This window comes from Lagopus leucura, unplaced genomic scaffold (genome assembly GCF_019238085.1).
Source record: "Lagopus leucura isolate 7727_CA_CO unplaced genomic scaffold, USGS_WTPT01 Super-Scaffold_100008, whole genome shotgun sequence".
Classification (NCBI taxonomy): domain Eukaryota; kingdom Metazoa; phylum Chordata; class Aves; order Galliformes; family Phasianidae; genus Lagopus; species Lagopus leucura.
Window position 1 is genome coordinate 30287549 of NW_024962265.1, and position 23332 is coordinate 30310880.

A 23332-nucleotide genomic window follows, 5' to 3' on the forward strand; every position below is an offset into this window, starting at 1 on the left:
TACTTCTTAAATAACACTTATTATTTAAAATAATTCCTGAAATCACTGTCTGGCAGCACATTTTTTCTCTTCCTTTTTAGTTATTTCATTCTCATTTTTACTGGAAGACTTTAACAACTACCAATTAACACTTTTTCCACTGATAATTACAAAGATAACAAAACAAAAGTTAATAATTATTATAGAACAAAACGTCATTCCCTTGGAGGGTCTTCAGATACAGGACAGAAGGAGCATCAGAAGGGAAGAGATCAACTGTTGCCTCCTTCAAACTAAAATACATCTAGGCCTTTGTACACTGTGAACATTAATACACTGAGATTAATTAATAAGTAAACTTTCTACATTCTATACTGTTCACAGAGCTAACTATGTTATCTGTGACACACAAAGAGATTAGAGAAATTTGCGAAAAGAACAACGTATCAACAGAGAATCGATAAGATAAGGCTAAAGGAGAAGAAGTGTGAGAGAAAGTTTAATGATTCCTCCTGTGTAAATTTAGAAACTTGACACAGTCTCTTGACTTTTTTTAAGATCTATATATGTATTTAAAAAACACAGAATGCATCTCTGTAAACTACATCTTTGGAGGATGCCTCTAAATGCTATCACTCTTTAAAGTCTAGAGGGAAAAGTAACTTCTTCATTCATCTGGCTAACAGATGAATCAGTGGTTTGCAACTGAAAGATTCTAATGAAGCAAAGAATTTTTTGATTCATTTACTTCTTTCTTCTCCTTCCTTTAAGAAATACTATTTCAAAATACGATCAAATGCTTAAAACAATTGCTCGATCAGGACAAGCATCTACATACAGAGTGTTATCTGCTTACTTCTACCATGATGGAAAGTATGGACTCAGTTAAGACAGAACTATCAGGTCCCTAAAGCTGTAGATAGCAGTGCTGCTCACTACCTCTGAATGGAGAATTGCTACCAGAAAGTTTGTATTAAAACTACCAGTATCCACTGTGCACAGCCTTTAAGAAATAAGCCCTACTTCTCCAAACTAGAGTGGAAAAAAAAAACTTACTGGGAAAAAAGAAAAAACACTACGCTAGGAAAGTTACAAAAGGCAAAGCAAAGCAAAACAACAACAACCTAACAATGTACAAAGGATTTCTTAATGTTTTTAACCTTAAAACTCATGTTAGTCAACTTACAAAGTCTGTAGACTAGAAAGTCCCCGGAAGGCACAATCAGCAATGTAGTTTACTTTGTTGCTTCCAATGTACAGTCCAACTAGCACGCTTAAGCCAACAAAGCTTGAATCATCTAACCTTGCTAAGTGATTGAACGTCAAATCTCTGCAAGTTTAAGGAAAAATGGATTTTAATGTTTTTGTTGCATTAGTTGTTACTCAGTTCAACCCAGTTGAATCTTCAAGTAGGGGAAATGGTTCCTTTTTTTTTTTTTTTTTTTACAATGGTCACAAAACCTACCACACTGTTTTTCACCATACAGCTTATCTTTTCCAATTATTCACAAAATACTGCAGAACAAATTTCTTTCATTTGAAAATGATTGGGTTACAGCTCTAGAACAACTACAGTGAAATGAAGCAGTCATGGTTGGCTTCAACTTCTTCCAACAAAATTTAACTGTCTTACATGTAGAAAAGTTGCTGTCACCTTGGAAACTTTGTTATGAAAAATTCACACATCAGTGGTAAGAAGCTCATGCTTTGGCATGTACCCTAATTTCAAATCTGGAATAGAATAAAAGCTACTCACAGCTCACTGAGTTTTTGGCAAAATTCCCAGGCGTCAGGACTGATCCTGCTGATGGCATTTTGGCTGAGATGGAGCTGTTGCAGCATCAGCAAACCATAAAGCCAGCCTTTGGTTACCTCTGTTAAGTTGTTATGGTCCAGCTGCCTATACATACACAAACAGACAAAAAACCTAAGATTCAGAAACTCAGTGATGCGTGTGCTTTGCCACAGGTCCACATTCGACTTCATGACACTGGCCAGATAGCTGCAGCCTATATTTACATTTAAAGTTTTACGCATGCATTCAGAATACACTGCTTTACATGCTTAGTGATTAACACTAGCTGCTTTTCAAACCACACCAGAATACCTTAGTTCAAAAACACTTCTATATTTTAGCAAGCAATTCTATTATGTACAATCCTACTTAGTGTAATAGCAGAATCTATGAAAGTTGGTACTCACAAAACTTCCATGTTGGTTAATCCCCAGAATGCACCATCCATGAGCCTAGTAATCCCGTTTCTCTGTAGTTTCAATGACTTCAAAGCTGGAAGTCCTTGGAAAGTAAGCCCATCTATTTTTTTAATTTTGTTGCGATTCAACTCCCTGCATCAATAAATTTTACAGTTTCAGCAGAAGTTTACTTGCATACCAACAACTCTTCCTACCTCCCTGGAAACAAATTTCACTGAAATACCTGCCCTGCAAATTGAACAACAGAATCATAGAATCATAGAATCACTAAGGTTGGAAAAGACCTAAAAGATCACCCAGTCCAACCGTTCACCTATTCCCAATAGCTCCTACTAAACCATGTCCCTCAACACAACATCCAGTCTTTCCTTGAACACCCCCAGGGTCGGTGATTCCACCACCTCCCTGGGCAGTCCATTCCAGTGCCTGACCACCCTTTCTGAAAAGTAATACTTCCTCATGTCCAGCCTGAATCTCCCCTGATCTCCCAACAGAAGCAAGATGTAATAAAATTCAAACCTTTTACTGCAATGCATTATGTTTAACCATGCTATTACTGTTTTGCCTTTTTGATATTGAGGACATGTACTTGATAGTTACTTGATGTTTAAAGAATCTAAGGGAAGATTAAAAGGGGGGAAGATTTAGGTTGGATGTCAGGAGGAAGTTATTTACTAGGGGAATGGTGAGGTGCTGGAACAGGCTGCCCAGAGAGGCTGTGGATGCCCCATCCCTAGAGGTGTTCAAGGCCCTTCATGTGGCACTGGGGCTGGAGATTCATGATCCTTGAGGTCCCTTCCAACCCTGGCCATTCTGTGATTCTGTGAATCTTTCTAGACCTAAAATGTCATGATCGATCCCCTTCTCAAAAGTGAAAGCACGTTCCTGCTGTCCATTCAGAAGTAGAGTTGTTAATTTTTGCTTTTAATTTGCATTCCAATTGATTATTGATTGCAAAGTTAAAATTTCTAGTTGCAATACTTAGCCAGAACCAATATCCTGGATAATTTCTCCCTCTCTTAAACTGGAATCAGGCAATCCTTTTGTAGGCCTGAGTTTGGGACTCACATGTAATAGGAATTATAAGGTATAAGTAATGCTGGAGGGTAAGCTGCAGTGAGAGCAGTACATCATGTTTTCTATTTTCCTGCTCTTTACAACATCTCCTTGGCTTTGGTCCTTTTCAACTAGAAATCCAATCCTACCAACTCCAGGCAGCTTTCTGAGTTACGTGAAAAAGTAAGTCTACACTCATGCAAGTACAGAAAACAATGTACTTGCATGAAAATTAACTGTTTTTATAACAGTGGATTTTAAACTAGCTACTGTTTGCTAAATCAATAGTTGTATTTTCATTTATTTATTTATTAGAAACAACTGATATATAAAGTGACAATACTGGACAATACTACAAAAAGGCCCCTAAGAAAAATGTGGCAAAGAGTGAAAATTTGCCCCTCTAAAAAGATCTTTATCAGCCTGTATCCCATTTAACCATGAAGAATCCTCTCCTTCCAAAAGTCACTTTGTTCAGATAAACAAAGACTAAAAATAAACAAAAAATTACTTCTCCACACTCATTACTATACAGTATATGAGTATGTATACTATATCATATGTATACTATTGTATTATACAATTATTATTCAGGCTCTCAGCTTTCTAAGACTTCAGCTGCCCTCTCAGGTACTCTGATACAAACTCCATCCAATAACAAATACATAATACAAAACTCCTCTCATCCTCCCATATGTTTAAAAGTTCTTAAGTTGTAAAGAACATTCAGTGAGAACAGCCTTCATTTCTTCTTATCGCATTATTCAAGTGATAATATGTGAAGATTGCTCCAAATGTAATGCCTCCTATTTTATTATATTGGCACACAACATTAGAGGTGGACATCAATGGCATGGCAGTAGAGACTGAACGTTCCCACTACAATTCAGTTCAATTTTGTTGCTGCGCAACAGATGGCAGCAGAGGGGCAGGCTGACAAAATGGCATCTGATATGAAAGTGCCTATGAAGCAAAGGTGTTTTACTGAATTCCTTCATGAAGAAAAAACTGCATCCATTGCTATTCGTGAACGCTTGCTGAATGTTTATGGAGATCAAACAGTGGATATGAGCACAGTGAGACGGGTGGTGCATTTCTGCAGTGATGACGGCGCCAGTGGGTCACCTCCACTCATGCAGATTTTTATGAGCACAGTACACAGGCTGTTCATAGCTGGAACATATATGCATAGCTAACGATGGTGACTATGTTGAAAAATAGCATTTTGTAGCTGAGAATTTGCTCTGCCAAAGTGTTATTGTGCTCACACTCTTCTGTTGGGGTTTAATTCAAACATTTCCTCTGTGCACAGGAAAGACACATTCATAATTCCCATTTGTATCAAGCATTCTAACATTTCACTGTTCTTAGGGCTTTTTACTTTCAAAATTAATCTAACAGTTCATCTTGCCTGTTGAGAATGGAAAATAACTACTTGGAATTTAACAAAGTGCAGTCCTAGCCCATCTTCTTGTCAACTTATCATACTCTTCAAGTTTTCCAAAAGAGGGGAGAATATATTTCCCCATATTTGTTCATATTCAGTAGCTACATTTATTACTCAGTAAAATAGTTATAGACTGTATCACGAGTGAAAATCATAAAATTCTACTTACTCAAGCATATTGTTTATTGTAATATCTTTCAAAAGCAAATTAATTCCCTTTATAATGCAATGGTTGGATTTGATGATTTTAAAGGTCTTTTCCAATCTAAGTGATTCAGTTATTCTAAATGATTCTGTGCTTTTACAAACACACAAAGAGACTGATGTAGTGAGTGACATAACTCTACTTCATTTATTAATTTTTCCAATGTTTTTTTTTACATAAATACTGCTATTTGCTATTAACCTTTTTTTTTCTTTTCCTTTAATAAGCAGACACAATTTTAAACACAAAGACTATTCATATCTCACCAATATATAAGACTGGTTTTGTTCAGTATAAAGCTGCAGTTAGTAAGGGTTGTAGTAATGTTTTCTGTGCCTGTCTCTGCGACTGCTTTAATTAAAGGCTAGAGTTCAAGCACTACCAGTGCTTGGAGAGCCTGAAAACAATTAGTCAATTGTAGGCTGCACTTACAGGTGTTGCAGATGGGAAAGTTTAAACATCTTTTGAGGGATTGCTGAAATTCTGTTCCTGTTCAGTTTTAATACTTGAAGTGTGGTAGACAAATTGTCAAAGGTACCAGGCTCCATGGAGGTTATTCGGTTACTGTTAATGTACCTGTTGAAACAATGTCTAGAAGGTTAAATTTACAGTTATTTAATAAAATTTTAATACCAAGTAGTGAAACATAGAGTTCTTAGACTGCTTATACTGTGATAAATGAAATTTCATTAATCGCATTAATCAAAGCTCTTGACAACTCAGTCTACAGTCAAATAGTATTTTGCTACTAATATTTTTCTCTGTTCTGCAAGAGCGCATTATTAGCAGAAGATAGCATGTTGCCAAAATATAGTATGTTGCAACTCCATTACTTTCTTCACAGTGTAGCTCTCTCTTTGCAGTACTGCTATAAAAAACATTAAGGTAAATTCAATGAAGTCCACAGAACTTCATGCAACTCGAGACTAGACCAGCACCCACAGCTTAAATTCATTTTACTATGTAATTTTTCTCTCAAGAGAGACATATCCATTTGTTTCATCTCAACGTTGTTTACTATGAATTAAAACAGTTAATTGCAGCAACTGGTAAATTCAAGTCTACAACTTAGGTTAAGATCAGTGGGTAAAAGTAGGAACATTTAGTAAGTGTCTGATTAAAAAATATCTCATTCTTCAACATACAGTTGCCAGCCTAAGCTTGCCATCAAGTTTTTTTCTAAATAACATGGGGAAAAAAAAAAAAAAAAAAAAAAAGGAAAAAAGGAAAAGAAAATGTAAAGTAGGTTTTACTTACAGATACTTGAGCTGTAAGGAAGGAAATGATGACATTTTTAGCTCTGATATGTTGTTGTTGCTCAAATCCAAAGTTTCTAAACTCTGAAATGGCTTCAGATGTTCAGGTAAGATGTTGGCAATCTTATTACTGGTCCTGAAATTTAAGGATAGTAATTAAAAAAAAAAAAAAAGTCATTTCCAGAGCTTGTTATCTTGTTAACTAAGCACTACTCTTAAAATTAGTACTTAATTTCCCTGCTTGTTCTAATAGGCTGAGCATTAATTTCTAGTTTTCTTGAATTACAAACTAGAATGCTCTGAGCAAACAAGTCATCAACATTTCTTGATTCCTTGAAGCATTTTCCCAGCAAACAGGGCAGGGGGGAGGATGAAGAAGTATTATAATCCAAAAGTATTGCATTGTTTTTAAAATGTTAAAATGAAACACTATGTTCATTAATCTCTGAAAAAATGTAGACATATGTTATTTGCATTGAATATACTATGTCACAATATTGCAATGAAATCTGGTCATAGTTGTTTTTCATTTTAGTCAAACTAACATAACAGTACTCAGACATTCTGCTTCGTTTTTCTGAGAACTCCTACAGCATGAAATTCAAACTGAATTTCCACAAAAATAGAGCTATGTAAGATTGATGACAGTGCACTCCTTCCAGAAAAACATTCTCTAATACTACAATTAGATCTAGTATTTTATCCAGCAAATTTTTCTACTGTGTTAGCAAAGAATAAAATTTGTGCTTCTCACAACTCTTCACAGACTGTCTGGACATCTTCTTTGGTTAGATTTCAGCTAAGCATCACATTCAATTCCACAGTAAAGAATTTACAACTATTTAAAGACATGGCTATCCTAGTCTACTCTAAGAAACATCTCTATTTTCACTTCCAATTAAATGTACTTTTTCTAGCAATATATTTCATGTTCATGCACAGCAACTACCATATTTTTCATCCCAGTTGTATCATACATGAACATCAGCAAAGTGAATAGAGTTATTCGTTGGGGCTAATGGTACGTAAGGGGAAAACATACATGATTAATTAAGTGAATGCAACCCAAAATGATCCTTGTTACACTCCAAAGCTCAAGTCAGTTCTGGCTGTGGTACATTCTATTCCTAGTAAGACGAATGATCAAAATTTAGGTGCTCTCCTCAACTTCCAGAGACTGAAGGCAAAGGCAATTTCAGGTTAAACTATCAACAAAAATGTTGATTCTGGAAGGTGTTTGCCTTTATTAGAAATAGTTGCTCTGGATAAAATAGTAAGCCATACACTTAGAATGGCATGGACAACCCTCACGTAAGCAAGGGAAGGATTACTAAAGACAAAAAAATCCTGACTCAAAAATTGAACCATAAGTTAGATTAATAGGCCTTCTGACCACATGTGGGAATGGATAAATGATCTTGCAACTCCTCCAACGCTGCTCTTGTATCATGTTTCATTACTCAGGCTGTCTGGTAGAGCTATACTACATTATCTAGGAAAAAAACAACCTCTTAACAGTAAGTTTTTATAATAAATGGAAACAAATTACTTTAATAAAAAAAACAACAACAAATACCACCATGTGTCAGTTCCACTGTCCAAACAAGACTGTGAGTTAGATAACAGGTCACAGAGTTGCCTTTATGCGTTAGTTTGTTTATAAGGTAATTACTAGCAAGGTATTAAAACTGCCAATTACTTGAGCGACGAATAAAATTTTCCTTGCAGTAAAAGTGTGCTCCAGCAGAAGCCAGCAATTTCCTGAACTGCACGCCTCCTAAATTGCAGTGTGAAAGTGTTCACTTACAGACACAGCTTACACAGTGCTCTCTTTGTGTCAATATTGCTTCATAAAACAGAAATTCCTTACAACTGGCAGGATAATAGCCTCTGTATTACAAAGTTTAGTTGGACCTAATGGAACTGAATAAAAGTCTTACGCAGCCTTCAGATTAGCCCTTAAACTAACTGGCAAATTATTTGATGCAGACCAGATTGCAATAAAAACATAAAAACAAACAAAAAAAATCAGCTAATTTGTTTCAGGGATTGTTCTTTTTCAGTGATGATAAGGTCATTTAATAGGCAGAAAGTAACTTCTTCACCAAAACAGAGGTCCACATCAAAGTCCTACTCCATCTCATAATGAAAATCAAATGAACCCTTCACCATGCCTTCTTGCCTGTCTGTATTTGTAGAAGCCACTCAAATGCAAAATGCCTAAATGCTTCTCTCCTTACTGCCCCAGCCTCCTAATCCAGTTTTCTCTTTAAAAAATTCAAATGCCATAATTACCCAGCACTGAGAAAATCTCAAAGTTTTAACGTTCAACCCTAGTTAAAGTGAAAGTCTACTTCTAATTTGACTTTTCTTCATGATCTCCTTTCAGAAATTCAAATAAATATTGTATTCATTCCTTTAATGAGTGCCAAATAAATATCAAAACTACTCAAAAAGATATGATTGAAAATGCAAGCTTATCTAATTGTTACAACAGATCCAAAGAATATCCTCTACCTTGGTACAATCATATGAGTTTGTTCACTCTGCAGAAAAATGTCCAGTTGCTGTAACTACCGTGTTCACACAAAAGAAGGTCTGCATGCTGCACCAATTTCATTTTTCAGATCCTGAAGGGAAAATTAAAGCAAGCAGGGATCCCTCTGCAGTAAGTCAACCAGTGCATGAAGTTCTCACAGAAATATGCCAATGGCAAACAGATCACAATTTCTCCATTTGCAAGAACATGCAACTTCCTTAGAATTTTTCCTGATGCACCTGATGAAAAAAGACCACTGAGGAACATAATCAAACCCACCAAAATATCCACATTAATTTGAGTGTATCTCTTGCTGTTCAACTATTTACAACTTGACCTAGTTGAACAATAGTTGTTCAACTATTTACACCTTCAGATCATAAAGAAAAAGAAAACAACCAACCCTACCAAAATAGTGTGCACGTAGGTTGATTTAATCATTTTCACATAAGCCTGAGTGAATACCATCTCAAGACAGAATATTAGTTTTTCATTAGGGTATGAGAAACACTGGATTTTCCTTTCCGAATTCATGACTTTAGACACACCAGTAGGTCAAAACATTTACAACAACCCCATCAATCATGATCTCAAGATTCATTCCGTATAAACAACAGCTACAACATACCTGACATATTGACTTGTACTTCCCTTGCCTCTAAGGAAATACAAAGCAGGATAGCAATTGCCATATCCATTTTGTTAAGTATCTAGTTAACACTAATTAGACACAGTTCTTATGCGCTGGGGGGAAAAAAATTGTTTTTAAGATGTGAGGTACTAGGATTATGTATCTCTTAATAAAGATTGCCAATATGCAATGTTTTTTTTATCTCGAAGAAGAATCTACATAAGCTTAGAAATGAAACTTCATTGATCTGATCTTATGATACAGAAATTGCATCTCCAGATCTGAAGCACTGTTTTCCATTTCTAAAAAAACCTCACTACAAGAAAAAAAAAAAAAAAAAAAAAAGCATTCTTGCACTTCCCTGTCTGTGCAGCCTGTTTCCTAAAACTGTATAACAATTCTCTTTTAACACCTCTGTGATTCTGGACTATCTCCTGTCCCTCACCTAATCCCTGAAAGGCAGAATATATTAAATTTGCATTAGGAACAAACAATCACGGTGAAATCTCTTGGTCACTTGCTAAATATCAAGAAGATATATAAGGAGAAAAAAACATTTTGCTAGGGCTAGATACATCTTTCTGAGCAATGCAGAAGCTATGATACTGGGATGCTGGGGTTCACAGATACTTAGTTTGTCCATCTTCTAGTTACACACTTTCAAGATTAAAGCTGGCTTGGAGGTAGCCATGTCAGCACAGGACAAGTAGACGTGACCATCCATGCCCATCCAAGTACATACACAGTCATCTCCATTATATTACAATATGGCACAAAGTCTACTTTTTCACAGGTTGCTTCAACCTGTTCTTCCTTCCACTCACCCCTTGGTGTCATACGACTCCTTTTACATTTGCTACTTGCACATTTTTCTCAAACGCCTCCAGACTTTTGGACTTTTAAGATCCTCCAGTTCCTGGAATCTTTGCAACTAGTAGAGATGAAGGAAGAAAGGTTTCACTGGAAAATATTTCCGAGATGATGATGACAGATATAGAGCCAGGCTTACTTGGCAGTTCTACTGGTAAGTCTACAAAAGTCTGCTATCCAGTTCACAGAGGCTACAGGCCTTGAAACAAGTAGCTGTTCTTTCTTTTGAAGGTCTCCTTCATACCACCAATCCTTGCCCATCCACTGTTTCTTCAGGTCAGATGTTTTTTGTGCTTTTTGTGGTATACAGTCTTAAAGCATAACATCAAAACTTGTTAAGTCTATACCTACTGATTCCTTCTCTAAAACTTAGACCAAAGATTTGCCATTTCCTAAAACAAGCTGGAAAAAGGAGGAGAAAAACATATAGAATGAAACTACTCTAGGATTCAGAGATGATTTAATAATTAAAAGTAGACAGCAGCAAATCCAAAGCTCCAAGCAGTTGATACTTTCAAAGCAATTATCTCTTGATTCCAGCCATAATACCAATATGAATAATTAAAATTTCCTTCCAAACTCTTTTCTTGATACTCTGGAGTCTGTTTCCCATTTCACTTTTTGGTCTTTCCGAAATAATCATACATTACTTAGCATGTGGTAGTCAACTGAATGCATAACTTCACCATTTTAATGAAGGTAAACATAAACAATGAAAATACAGCTATTTCAGCAGGATCTGACAACAGAAATAATAGCCAACTGCAGACTTGGTGCACTCCATGACTATCATTTAATGCTAAAATCTTAAACAACTGTAGTTATGACCTAGATTAAACACAGCGTAACACCCTCCAATTTTATAAATCATATTTTTATCTGATTTATGAACTTATTTAGTAAAAATATGTTTTTTGTTGTTTGCTTTTTTTTTTTTAATTTGTTTAAAACAGAGCCAACTCTTGGAGAGTGCAGACTGAAGCCCAGGTACTTCAAACTGTACACCCTTCTAGACCTACTCAATCTCAACTGTTGGCAACAAGTTGAGAGATCTTCTCCCTGTCCACTTCTAGTTCATTCAAGATGATGAGTCACCACATAACCTCTCCTCCCTTGCAATAACCATCTATCGCAGTACTATGCTAAAAATCCAGCTCTTATGATGTCTGGCATTTTAATGTCTTTCCAACTTCTCTTGTTCCCTGTACTGTCTCACAAAATATGGCATCGCTCTCATGGTAAAATTTCCTACCATTCTTCTACTTGTTACATGGGAGTAGTACTCTCTGTTTTTCTGAACCACAATTATTCTTTTTAATTCATCTTTAACACTGTTGATCAGAAAAACATGCCTTTTTTTTTTTTTCCCCACTGTAAGTAGATCATAAAATTTGCATTCACTTCCATTCTCATTGCAAAAGCATTCATCTAGACTCTATACCTCTGCTAAAGCAAATTCTGTGTTTCCAGATATTTCTACTCTTTACCAACACTCAATCTAAATTGCTGTTATAAAAATCTAGTTTCCATGTCTGCAAGTCTGACTAAGACAGGTTCCTTTTCAAATTCTTTCATTTACTTCCTCTTAGTCTCCACACCAAATGTCAAAGACTGCAGAAACTAATTCCAGACAGTTTTCTGCTCTAGTTTTTTGCTCACAACTTCAGCCCAAGTCACACATGGTTTACCACCACTCTCATTTTTAGAACTTTCTCCAAGCTGCCTTATGCCTGAAGGCCAGTCTGGCATTCCTCTATCCTTTCTTTCAATCCTTCTTCAAAACAAACTCTTCCAGGCAGCATCCAAATCTTAATCCTTCCCATAATAAAGTGGTAACTGAAGAGATGACAAGGATGTAAAATATTTGACCAAAATTTTCTTAATATTGGGAACCAGACTACAGTTTAGTATGCTGACTTTATAAATACACAATACCACTTTCTCTGACAAGCACAGAAGGGAAAGGCATTCACTCCTACTGAATATAAGCTTTCATTTTCAAGAGTCGTGTCTGAACTTCTTTCTCATGACTATAGCTTACTAAATACAAACGGTGACAGCATTCTGGATTCTAAACACAGCTGCCATTCCCAATCTACTGCAAGAAGACAGATTTATCATTCCTACCTCCATTACAAATAATCTTGCAAACAATGATTATGAAAAAAATATGTATTTTCCAAAAGCACTTCGCAGAAGTTCTCCTAGTTGAGGTGCCACCAAACTATTCAAATCACTGCTCTACTTCTACACTGGCAGTTGAGCAGATGTATAAGATATTCTGTGTGTTCACTTCAACTAATTAAATTGTACTTCTCAAGACGACTACTTGAAGAATGATCTTGAATACTCCTTATCTGAAAACATATTGACATATACATTTCCTTATTTTAAAATGTGCACACAATATTAAAATAAGATCACTTCTAAACAACATAATACTTTTTTCACTAGCAACATTTGTGCATAAAGCTAGATAGGTATTTAACTATATGTTGATTAATTGAAGTCAGGATGAGATAGCACACATTAATTAATTAACAATGAAAATCCACAAGTCTATGCTCAATTACTGCCCCTCAAAAGCAGGTTCACTCTTTTGCTTAAAAAAAAAAAAAAAAAAAAAAAAAGAAAGAATGGAGAAAGCTGCCATAGATGAATTAACAATTTTCAGCCGAATGGCTGAAAAGTTTTTTCAGGTGCAAACTGTAGCATGGTCTCTGAAGGGCTGGTTCTACTTGTTGCTCATCTAACCCACTGGAGAAGATACGTAAGTTTAATGTCTACTATGCTGTATAAGCAAGTTCTGAAATTTTAATTTTAAATTATTGTTCATGGCTTAGGTAACCTTGCTGATTTATTTTCTCTTTGAAGAGAATGACTTTCCACTTTTTCAAGCAGCACTTTCAGCTTTGCTTTTCAAAAGTGCTCTTTGAACACCAAAGAAATTAAAAAATGACTAGTCAGAATCATTTTAGAAGAGCTGATCAGAAAGCTACATTTAAAGTTGGAACAATTTTAATTATGCAATCCCAGCACTCAACTAAGACTGGCAATTTCTCAATACTTCTGGCCCGTGTCATATCCTGAGTAGTATTTCTGTTAATAATTTTTTGTTCATTAACTTTTTTAAGCATCCAGGAAACAAGACTTGTGCATGTGTCTTCAAAGCCAATGCATTTAGACTCAGAATATACTGACATATAGACACCGTAAACTGAATGCTGTTGAAAGCCTTCAGAAAACAGATCTGTAGTTTCAGCCCAGCACTTAACAGACCAGCATGCACACTACAGAAAGTCTCCTCCGTGCTGGCCAACATTGTTCATCACTGCAGAACCAAAAACCAAACCTCCTTGCTTCAACTGCCTTAAGTGTTAACAGTTCTCTCGGGTTGCAGACAAAACCAAGCATAACATTGTATATTCTACATGTCTCTTACAAAAAGAGACAACATTCTTAATTAAAAATAAATAAATAAATAAACAAAACAACAAAAAAAGAACACAATACAAGTAATATACTAATGCAACATTTGAAAAATGAATGTTGTGTTTCCTACTCTGGCATTACTAAAACTGAATGTTTGTCTTCTTTATTAATGTGAGTAATTTTTAGAATGTAAGCCTCCGGAATACTTCTATCTAAATCACCTGCTCCACATGTATCAATAGTTTTAAAACAGATAATTTTTATTTAACTAAAAGTAAAATCCCTAACTACTTAAAGCACTCAATCATTCAAAGCTAGTCTAATGTTAGAATTTCACTATACACCGTAGAAACTTTGTCACATGTGGCTTTTCTAATCTCTACTGATGATATGATTATTACAAAACATACGCCAGATGTGGGGGCAAGAAACTTGTTTTTTTTTGTTGTTGTTTTTTTTTTTTTTTTTTTTTTTCATACTAATTCTAGTTATTTTTCTAAGAACAATAAAATTTAGTTACGGATGTTGGATACCCAAGAGTCACACCATCCCTCTAAAGTCACTGACTGAGGCCTTCCATTTTCCATAGAACTAAATACAGGAATACAAAACACACTGGCAGTTTTGGATGGCGTCCATGATTTTTTTAGAGTCTGTGTGTGTGTATTTTTTTTAATTCAACACATGAAAGATCATGGGTTTATTACCCATACCACATATCCTTAAACAAAATCTTAAGCAGTGATTTACAAATTCTGCAGCATTAAGTGCCTTTATTCCATACAAAGCATTAATTACATGAACTAGTTACTATTTTTTGAAGACTTTTAAAGTAGAATGTGTAGGCAAATGACAGTTAAAAGCCATATAGGACTTATGAAATCCATATAAAAGAGTGATGCACTTATATTACTCAGTTTCAATCTATTTCTTCATCTTCAGTAGCATGGCTTTCCCCTACGATGGTAAATCACAGCCCAAAGTATCTTTATCAGTGAGAATAATGAGAGAGGACAGGGAAATCACAGAATGGCCAGGGTCGGAAGGGACCTCAAGGATCATGAATGTCCAACCCCCTTGCCACTTGCAGAGCCACCAACCTCCCCATTTAATACTAGATCAGGCTGCCCAGGGCCCCATCCAGTCTATGTTTTTTTTTATATATATATTTGTTTGATCTATTTGACCTATTATTCCATTTTCTTCTCATCTTTTAGAGGTAGCAGGAACTTCAACATAAATCAGTAATGGGCTCCTAAAATTTGCATACTATCATACTGTCCAACTTCCATTTCTCTCCCTTCTGCTTGTTTTGAAATATATGTCGCCAAGTCTCCCCATGACCTATCATACTTAGAGATTGTTATACACAACATGCTTTTCTGTCCATGAAGCAAAAATTATTTGAATTGAATGTAAAAGAATCTCAACAGAGTTTAGGATACAACTCACGTAAAGAGTAATTAGAAGCCATCTCTGGACAGGGACTTAAAGAAGGTTTTCAAAACACACACAAAAGAAATAATGACAGTAAACTTTCTGTAAAACTTAAATGTCCTTTGTCACTGACTGTACTGAGAGGTTTCCAATTATTTGTAATTAAAGAAGATTACGTTCAGAGTAGTTTTTTTATTAACCCAAATAATTTATTGAGCATTTAATGCACCCTAACAACACATCTTAGATCCACACTTTGGTATCATGTGTCACATGCACATACAAAAATGACAACACTGGATGAACTTTCAGCCTTGTGGGAAATCATGACTTGAGCCTGATCTGTACTATCAGCATTAAAAGATAAAAGTCATAATTGCAAAAAACAGTTAAGTCATATCAGTTATGTACATCTTCCCAAAAGTGGAGCCAAGATCTCTAGAGTAGTGGGAGAAGATATTATGTCTACTGCAATAAACTCAGATCTTGTATTTTATTTTGTTTGGTTTGTTGATTGCTTTTATATGTTTGTTTGTTCTTTTTCCAGTGAATTGTTGACACACTGTGGAGAAGTTCCGGTACAGTTTTTGAACATTAATAGCTTACAACCACCAAAGCATCATGTTGATATGTACTTGATATATACTTATCTACTACCTTTAAACAAGCACATACAATGGACACCTTAATCACCTTAATTCAAAAATCACTTCCACTCTTTTAGAGTGTGAGTTTAAGGAACCTGGATTTAAACTAGGTACCAAACTTCACGACAATGATACACCTAAGCCACAAGGTCTTTATTCTCATGTATCAGTATCACAGATCCTGGTTCTCAGGATAAATAGGACAGGACTGGTACATTTCAGACAAAGAGCATCATTGAAATGGGAAACAACTTCAGAAATTTTCTGCTTCTCCTGGAAGAAATGTTCATTAGCGTCCATCTCTCGACACAATGATCCATCAATCCAGAAATAATGAAAAATCACTAATTTTTTGTCTCATAAGTGCAGAATTTTATAATACAAAACTAGTACAACCATTTAAAGCAATTTCTACATCAATTTAACTGTTTTTTAAAAGCACTTCAGCATTGCCAATTAAGAGATTTGGAACATTTCAGTTCCTGGAAGAACACAAGAAGGTCTACATCACTGTGGAGGGCATCCACACACTATGCAGTTTTAAGTTACCAGTTATCAAATACAGCGTTCTACCAAAATCTTGTTTTCTCCAGCACACTGGTAACCTGGTCACCTGACTACAGCTATTGTTCCAACTGGGGAGCTGGAAATCTCTGGCAAATGGCTGAACATTTTCTTTTCACCTTGATGAACTACTTTCTGTCTTCTCTTCCAGAAGCCAGTGAAAACAGCTGGGTGTCTAAGGAGAATGGAGAGCTGAATAGTCCATTTCAAATGATTGACTTAAATGATCAAACACGCTGAAAGATGTTATCAGACCTTTGCAAGTAACATCACTGTAAAATGGGCATGTGCAAGTACATTTGCTAGACATAAGACAAAATACATATTCATCACATGAATGAAGTGTTAGATGCATCTCCAGCTACATAATGAGCGTATCTGCATTTGAGTCTGTATTCCTTCCTACAGACATATATCTTTCGAGGGTGCTGGGTGATGGGGGAGGGAGCTGGAAGTGCCGGTCTGATACCCTTGCTTCTCCCAGTGTTCAACTCTCTACTGGTATCCAGGAAAAACAAGTTGTTGACACCACTGATTAACGTTACTGATGGACTTTGTCCACAAGACCAGGAACATCTATTGCTCCAGGTATGTTTTATCATGTGTAATTCAGCAGTATGAAAATACGTAAGCTAGATAAATATCCATTAGATAGCTATAAATGAGGTAGATCCAGAAATAGAAACTACACTAACATGACAATCCACCCATGCTTGTTTATACCACTCAAATGATTTACACATACAGTGCTGTATGGGAATACCTGCAGCGTCATTTATTCACTGTAGACATGTAATCGTTGTAAATTTCTTTGCAAGGAAAGAAAATTCCCACAAAAGAAGTAAAATTCTAAGTCTTCACTGATCAGCTGATGATTACTTGGAAGAATTTTTCCACCATGGAAAAAAATTTTTTAACCAATACAGATTTTGCCCAGAAGGGAGGCCATTCCACAGCATTCCTTGAGGACTCCTTGGAAGAAATAACTGGCTTTTCAACTGATACAATTAACAGATGTATAAGGAATGCAATCAAATCAAGTTCCCAAAGACTAGCAATCTCTTTTCTGCTATTATTTCTATGTCAGAACAAAGACTCAACAATGAAACAGTAGTTTGTTTTGGAAAGGTTCCACAAGCTCTTTTCATTCTGAAAGCTGAAGACTGCATAAAGTCATCAGAAGTATATACGAACAACAATTATTCTTTCAAAAGTGGTTTGAAAAATTATAATTGTTCCATACGTGTCTTCTTCGCATGACTTAGATATATATTAACCCAGTTTGATTCAACCTCTCCAATTAGTGAAGATATTTTTTCACTTCTAAAAAACGATCAGATTAAAATATGTGCATTTCATATTAGTTTTTTTTTTTTTTTTTTTTTTTTAATGTCAGACAATTGCTGCATGCTTACTCTGCTTTATTTCTCCTGTTGTAAAAATTAGACTTAACATCTTTCTACATAAATGATTTCTAAGCTGTGAGGTGTTTGAAAGAGAAACCTTTGCAAGCAGAACAAGATGCTTTATTTTTGGAACAATGCAATACCACTCTAATTATTTGTTCTCTCTACATACATTCCGATAAGACAAATTATTTATTAACTACTACACTCCGATCATTGGAAGTTAGCATAAATTACTTGAGGAATTAGTTCTACCACATTAATCTCAATGAATCCTTACAGTGGTCACACAATCTATATTAAACCTCAACTGGAGCATACCTACTTTCAGTAATCTCACAACATCATATAGAAGTAATTGAAATTAAAGAACAAGCTAGCACTCAGCCAGACCAACTTTAAATGCATTGGTAGTATAACATTTAGAAAAACTTTTTTTTTTTTTTTGGTATCTTGTATTCATGAGTATAAAATAGAAGTATTGAGAACAGATCTACCAAAAGTTTTCCTACGTTTGACCACTGACAAATGAACCAAGCTAGTGACTTAAGGATATTGAACAAACAATTCAGTATTGATCAATTTTGGTTCTTTCAAAGGAGAACAAAAATCTTTGCACAGTTGAAGAAAGACATTTTTACGTTCATCTGAACTATTTGTGTTTCCATGAGAAGGACTACAGATGTAAGGACAAATTCTTGATTTCATATTCATCACAGATAAGGCAGGAGGATATCACATACTTTAATACTTCCAACTTTGTGATAAAGGGAACCTTATTAATTTTTTTTTTTTTTGAAGAAATACATTATTTAAATTAATGAGATGCTTAAAATACAGAATGCTACGCCAGTATAAAAATAATGTCAACTCTAATGCAAAATAGTAATAGATGACATGCTTAAAGTAAATAGTTATTAGTCAGACACCATCTGCTCCTTCTTTCATTCTTTTCTGATCCTGATTTGTAAGAAACCACATCAGTATCAAATGTCACTTAGTTCTTATTCAAACAGAGCAGTCCAGACACAGCGGCTGCACCAGCTGACTTAGCTGACCTGGGTCTAAAGTAAAAACAAACCCCTATAAATCACCAGATGTAAGCAATTGAACAGTGATCAATTTAATTAACTGAACAGCTTTCTGAAGTTTACGGTATTGTTTTAACCCTTCAGGCTTCTTCATGAAAGGTAACTTGCAATTTGTATTCAAGGGTAGGATTTGGCCAGAGGGCTACATATTACTAGGTTTAAACACTTTAGATTCCCACTGATAAAGCCCAAGTCCCACATATCAAAACATGTCCTTTTTCCACCTCCCCTTAGGAGTAGGATAGCAGGATTTTTTTTCAGCATCTTAGAGAAATCATACCACGTGGTGGAGAGGGAGGAGAACAAATTAAACAGATTTCAGATTTCCTCTAAAATCAAGTGTTTTAGTTTGGGATCCTATATGCCTTTTACAATTTTACACCCATCTTACGGATGCCATATGAAGTAACCCAGTAATTTATTTCAGACAAAATAATGAACATGGACATAACTGTGTGTCACAACTACAACCACAGAGTTTTATGCTACACACAAAAGTGGCCTCGAAAATACATTTTAAAGAGACTGGCACAACATCTTTTAACATAGATAATTGTCCCGAAGCTGCATGTCAAGGGGATTTCCCCACACTGCCCACTGAAATTAATGGAATACTGCCATGATTTAATGCAATTGGGATTTTAGCCAAAATGCATAACAGTAGAGTATAACTGCTGTTATACAAACTTGTACAACACAGACTTCAGAGCATTTACTAATGTTCATTCAGTGCCTAGGACAACAGCGCTGAGGCTTCTCAGCACTACCACAACATAAATTAATTCTAATACAGTCTTTGTATCTGAGGGAAGCATAAAAACTACAAGGATTAAGCTCAATTATACACATTTTAAACAACCTGCTAAATAACATGACATAATCAACTTCCTAACCACAAACCACTCTATTTCCAATTATTTTACTTTAAAGTCTGCAATGCATGTATTTCCACTAACTCTGCAGAGTTAGTTCCACTAACTAGGGACAAGAATAGGATCTACTTACAAAGATAGAAGAGTTATATTTGCAGAGACTGGTCCCAGATTTGGAATGATCTCCAGTTCATTGTTGTTCAACTTCCTATTTATATAAAAATAAAGTTAGTGTTGAAGTAAATCAGAAATACACCCATTGGATTTCCTAAATTCCTGAGCAGTGTCAAAATTTGAAATTAATTCCAGTTTCACATAATGTAAGATTTCAGAATAACAAACATCTTTGCCAACAGATTTTCTCTAGCTATTGATATCCCTGCGATACAATTAGCCTATACAAACCACTTTTTTTTTTTTAATTTTTTAATTAAGACAAATGAACTTACACTTCCCGAAGACTATGAAGGTGATCCAAGAAATTGGCCTTGATTGAAGATAATTTGTTGTGACTCAGATCCCTATGAGGTTACAAAAATAAACAATCTGTCAGTTTTGCCATAGACTGTTGAGTAAATCAAGACAATTACAATTAAGAATATGTTATAATTTGTTTCCAAGTACACAAAATTATTTGCTTTACGTTAGTAAAATTAGAATACAAACTCGCTTAAATGTACAGGGTTCAAATAAGTGCAAATACCTTGATCACATTCTTTGACAGCATCAAAGAATTTCGTGAACAATTTAAGGGAATTGTTCATTTGGGGTTTTGTGTGTGCATATGTCTTTAAGTGTTTAAGATGGATGACAAACATTTCAACACGCTGACTTACATACCACATCCTCCCTACCTTTCCAGGGAAAATTCTGGCTGAAGCATGCGGTTGACTGCTAGGGAAATTCATAAACCAAGACTCATTGCCACCTCAATCTTGAATCAATTACTGCATCTGTATCATTCTACTCTTCCTGCTTGCTTCTTTAAAGCAGCTCACAAATCCTAGCTACATAATGAGGACTGTACATCAATCTCAATTCTATTTTCACACAATTCAGGGCCAGCAGAATCAAATCTAGTATAGACCTTAAGTAGCATCAGAAGAAAATATACACAAGAAGGCATCTACTTTGAATTTTTAAAAGTTTATGTATTATTGACATTAATATTACATTCAAATGCACCTGAAGTAGCTTCCCCACTTAGCTTGTACCACTCTGCACTAAAGATCCCAAAATATAATTTTGATACAGTTTACAAGAAACTTTGCTAGTGCCTTTGCAGACAAAGGTGCTTGCTGTGAAACAAGCTAGGGTACTAAGAACACAACATGCTTTCTTGACCATTGCCGAGAAATTCATTTCCCTACAGATACCATGCATCTTCATTGTACACCCTCCTCACCATTTGAAATCATGAAATACAGTCCTAAGAAACATTTTCTGTGGTCTTACAAGTACTGAAAACATCATGGAAATAGGAGAGTAATTGCACAATAGAAGACAGAGAAGCTGATTACAGAAACTCAAACTGTGGAGATTAGCCCAAAGATTTCCAGCTGGCCTCATTATCAGAGATAGCTGTGTTGAAGGCCTCCCTCCTTTTTAGTCATCCACCCACCACAACCTGCAAGGTCCTACTCCTTGTCACTATCTTATCTGCAGTGATACAGATGTCTGCAGAGTGCTTGCTGTACATTATAACAGTTAGTTTATAACACAAGCTCCACTATTTTTAAGGAGCTCTTAATCTTATGTGAGAATTTGCAATTCAGGCCCACATAGAATTGCATCAGTGCACTTCAGCAGCAAGCAGCTTCAGCATCTGGTTAAGGGGCATAGAAATTTCTCACACTTAACACTTTTTCCAGTGCTAACTGAGCACTGGATCCGAAACACTCAACAAGATGCCTGATCATGATATAAGGGCTGCTCAGAAAGTAATGCCTCCTGTTTTTGGCCCACGGCATCAGAAGCAGATGTTGGCAGCGTGGCAGTAGAGGTTGAACCTTCCCACCAATATTCAGTTACATTTTGTTGCTGTGATGGCAGCAGATGGGCAGTCTGACAAAATGGCACCTGATACGGAAACACATACAAAGCAAAGGTGTCACTGAATTTCTCCATGCAGAAACACTTGTACCCACTGACACACATGTGCACCTACTGAACAAATGGAAACCAAACAGTGGATGTGAACATAGCGAGGTGGTGGGTGGTATGAAAGCAGCAGTAGTTCACCTCTACTGGTGCAGACATGCAACAAGCATGGCATGCAGGCTCTTGCTCATCACTGACAAAAAAATAAAAAATAAAGCAGAACTATTGGTGACAACTATGTTGAAAAAGAGTGCTTTGCAGTTGAGAACTTGCTTTATCAAAATAGTTTTACCATGCTCTTTGTATCTGTTGTAGTTTCCATGGAAACAAATAGGAGGCATTACTTCTGGAGCAACCTATGTAAAATCTGGAAAAATAACGCCAAGAGTGACAAGAAAGCACTGGAAATCAATGTCAAGGCCACCACCAAGACAGGTACTCATAAGGCAATTAAATTGTGAAGTGTATTTTCAACTGAATCTTGAGGAAACTCCAGGAGACCGTACTTTTTGGGGGAGAATATGAGTCAGTACAGTCACAGATGATGCCTCGCAGAGGGTTCTGTGTGAGGGTTCTGTGGCTGTCACACATTATCTACTCTCCATCTACAGTCTCAAAGCAATGACCCCTGATGATGTGTGCCACATATGGATTAGAACCACCTCACAGCAAGCCAGTTTCAGGGTACGTGTTAGGTGCTCCACTTTATGACTCCAGATCTAGAGAACAGGTTTATCTGCAAGAAGCACTGTAGGTCCTTGAACACAGAATAATCCTGAGATCCAGTCATGCACCTCTGCTTCTCAAGGAGCACAAAAGACAGCAAAACCATGTTTTAAACTCCTCCTTTTGGTGACCTATGCAGTACCTTTTGCCAGGACTGACATCTGCTCTCTAAGACTTCTCATCTGCATCTTCCCAGCTCCACTCCAGCTGGCCACAGTCAGCACACAGCAAAGGCAGTCTCCACAGAAGGCATAGCTGCCCACCCCAGGGCAGCTGTACAAAGTCTTGTGGGACTGGCTTCTCTGCAGAGGGGATACCACAAAACCCCTCACATGAATATGACTCAAGTCACTCACTTCCCAAGTTAGAAAAAGAGAGACAATCCTCACCTGTGTTTTGTTGTTTTTAAACCAGTTTAAAAAAAAAAAAAAAAAAAAAAAAGAAAAAAACACACTAAAAATAATCCCAGCCACATACATGCATTACAAACAGCACTGATCAGACCCAGGCTCTGGGGTGCTGCTGCTAGGTTTCCCAAACTTGTGCACCATAGGAGCATGCACAGAACAGAACTGCAGGTGTGACAGGCATTTTTGCAGCACAAAGAAGGTGGGGGCAAGTGCTGAGGGAGGCCCCAGAGAAGAGGCACACCCTCCACCACATGCAAGTGACCACAGAGGGATGATTTCTGGGATCCAGCTCAGGTTTCGCACACCTGATATTGTACACCTGTGTCTTCTTCCAGGTGTCTGAACTCCTAAAGATTTTCCTCTTAAGAGATGGAAAACCAATACAGTGCTAACATTTTCAAGAAGCCACAAATGTTAGTTTCATCACTATGATTTTGAGTTCTCCTGTAA

General features: G+C 36.2%; 1 protein-coding gene across 1 annotated transcript in view; it reads right to left on the reverse strand.

The window, feature by feature from the left end:
- LOC122180836 (leucine-rich repeats and immunoglobulin-like domains protein 3) overlaps positions 1-23332 on the reverse strand; it is a 42826-nt gene that overhangs the window by 14517 nt on the left and 4977 nt on the right. The window contains exons 2-8 of the mRNA XM_042872749.1: positions 20096-20167; positions 19780-19854; positions 6159-6293; positions 5334-5477; positions 2182-2325; positions 1736-1879; positions 1166-1309 (exon numbers count right to left, since the gene is read on the reverse strand). Coding sequence (XP_042728683.1) covers positions 1166-1309; positions 1736-1879; positions 2182-2325; positions 5334-5477; positions 6159-6293; positions 19780-19854; positions 20096-20167 — 858 coding nt within the window. The remainder of the gene's footprint in view (positions 1-1165; positions 1310-1735; positions 1880-2181; positions 2326-5333; positions 5478-6158; positions 6294-19779; positions 19855-20095; positions 20168-23332) is intronic.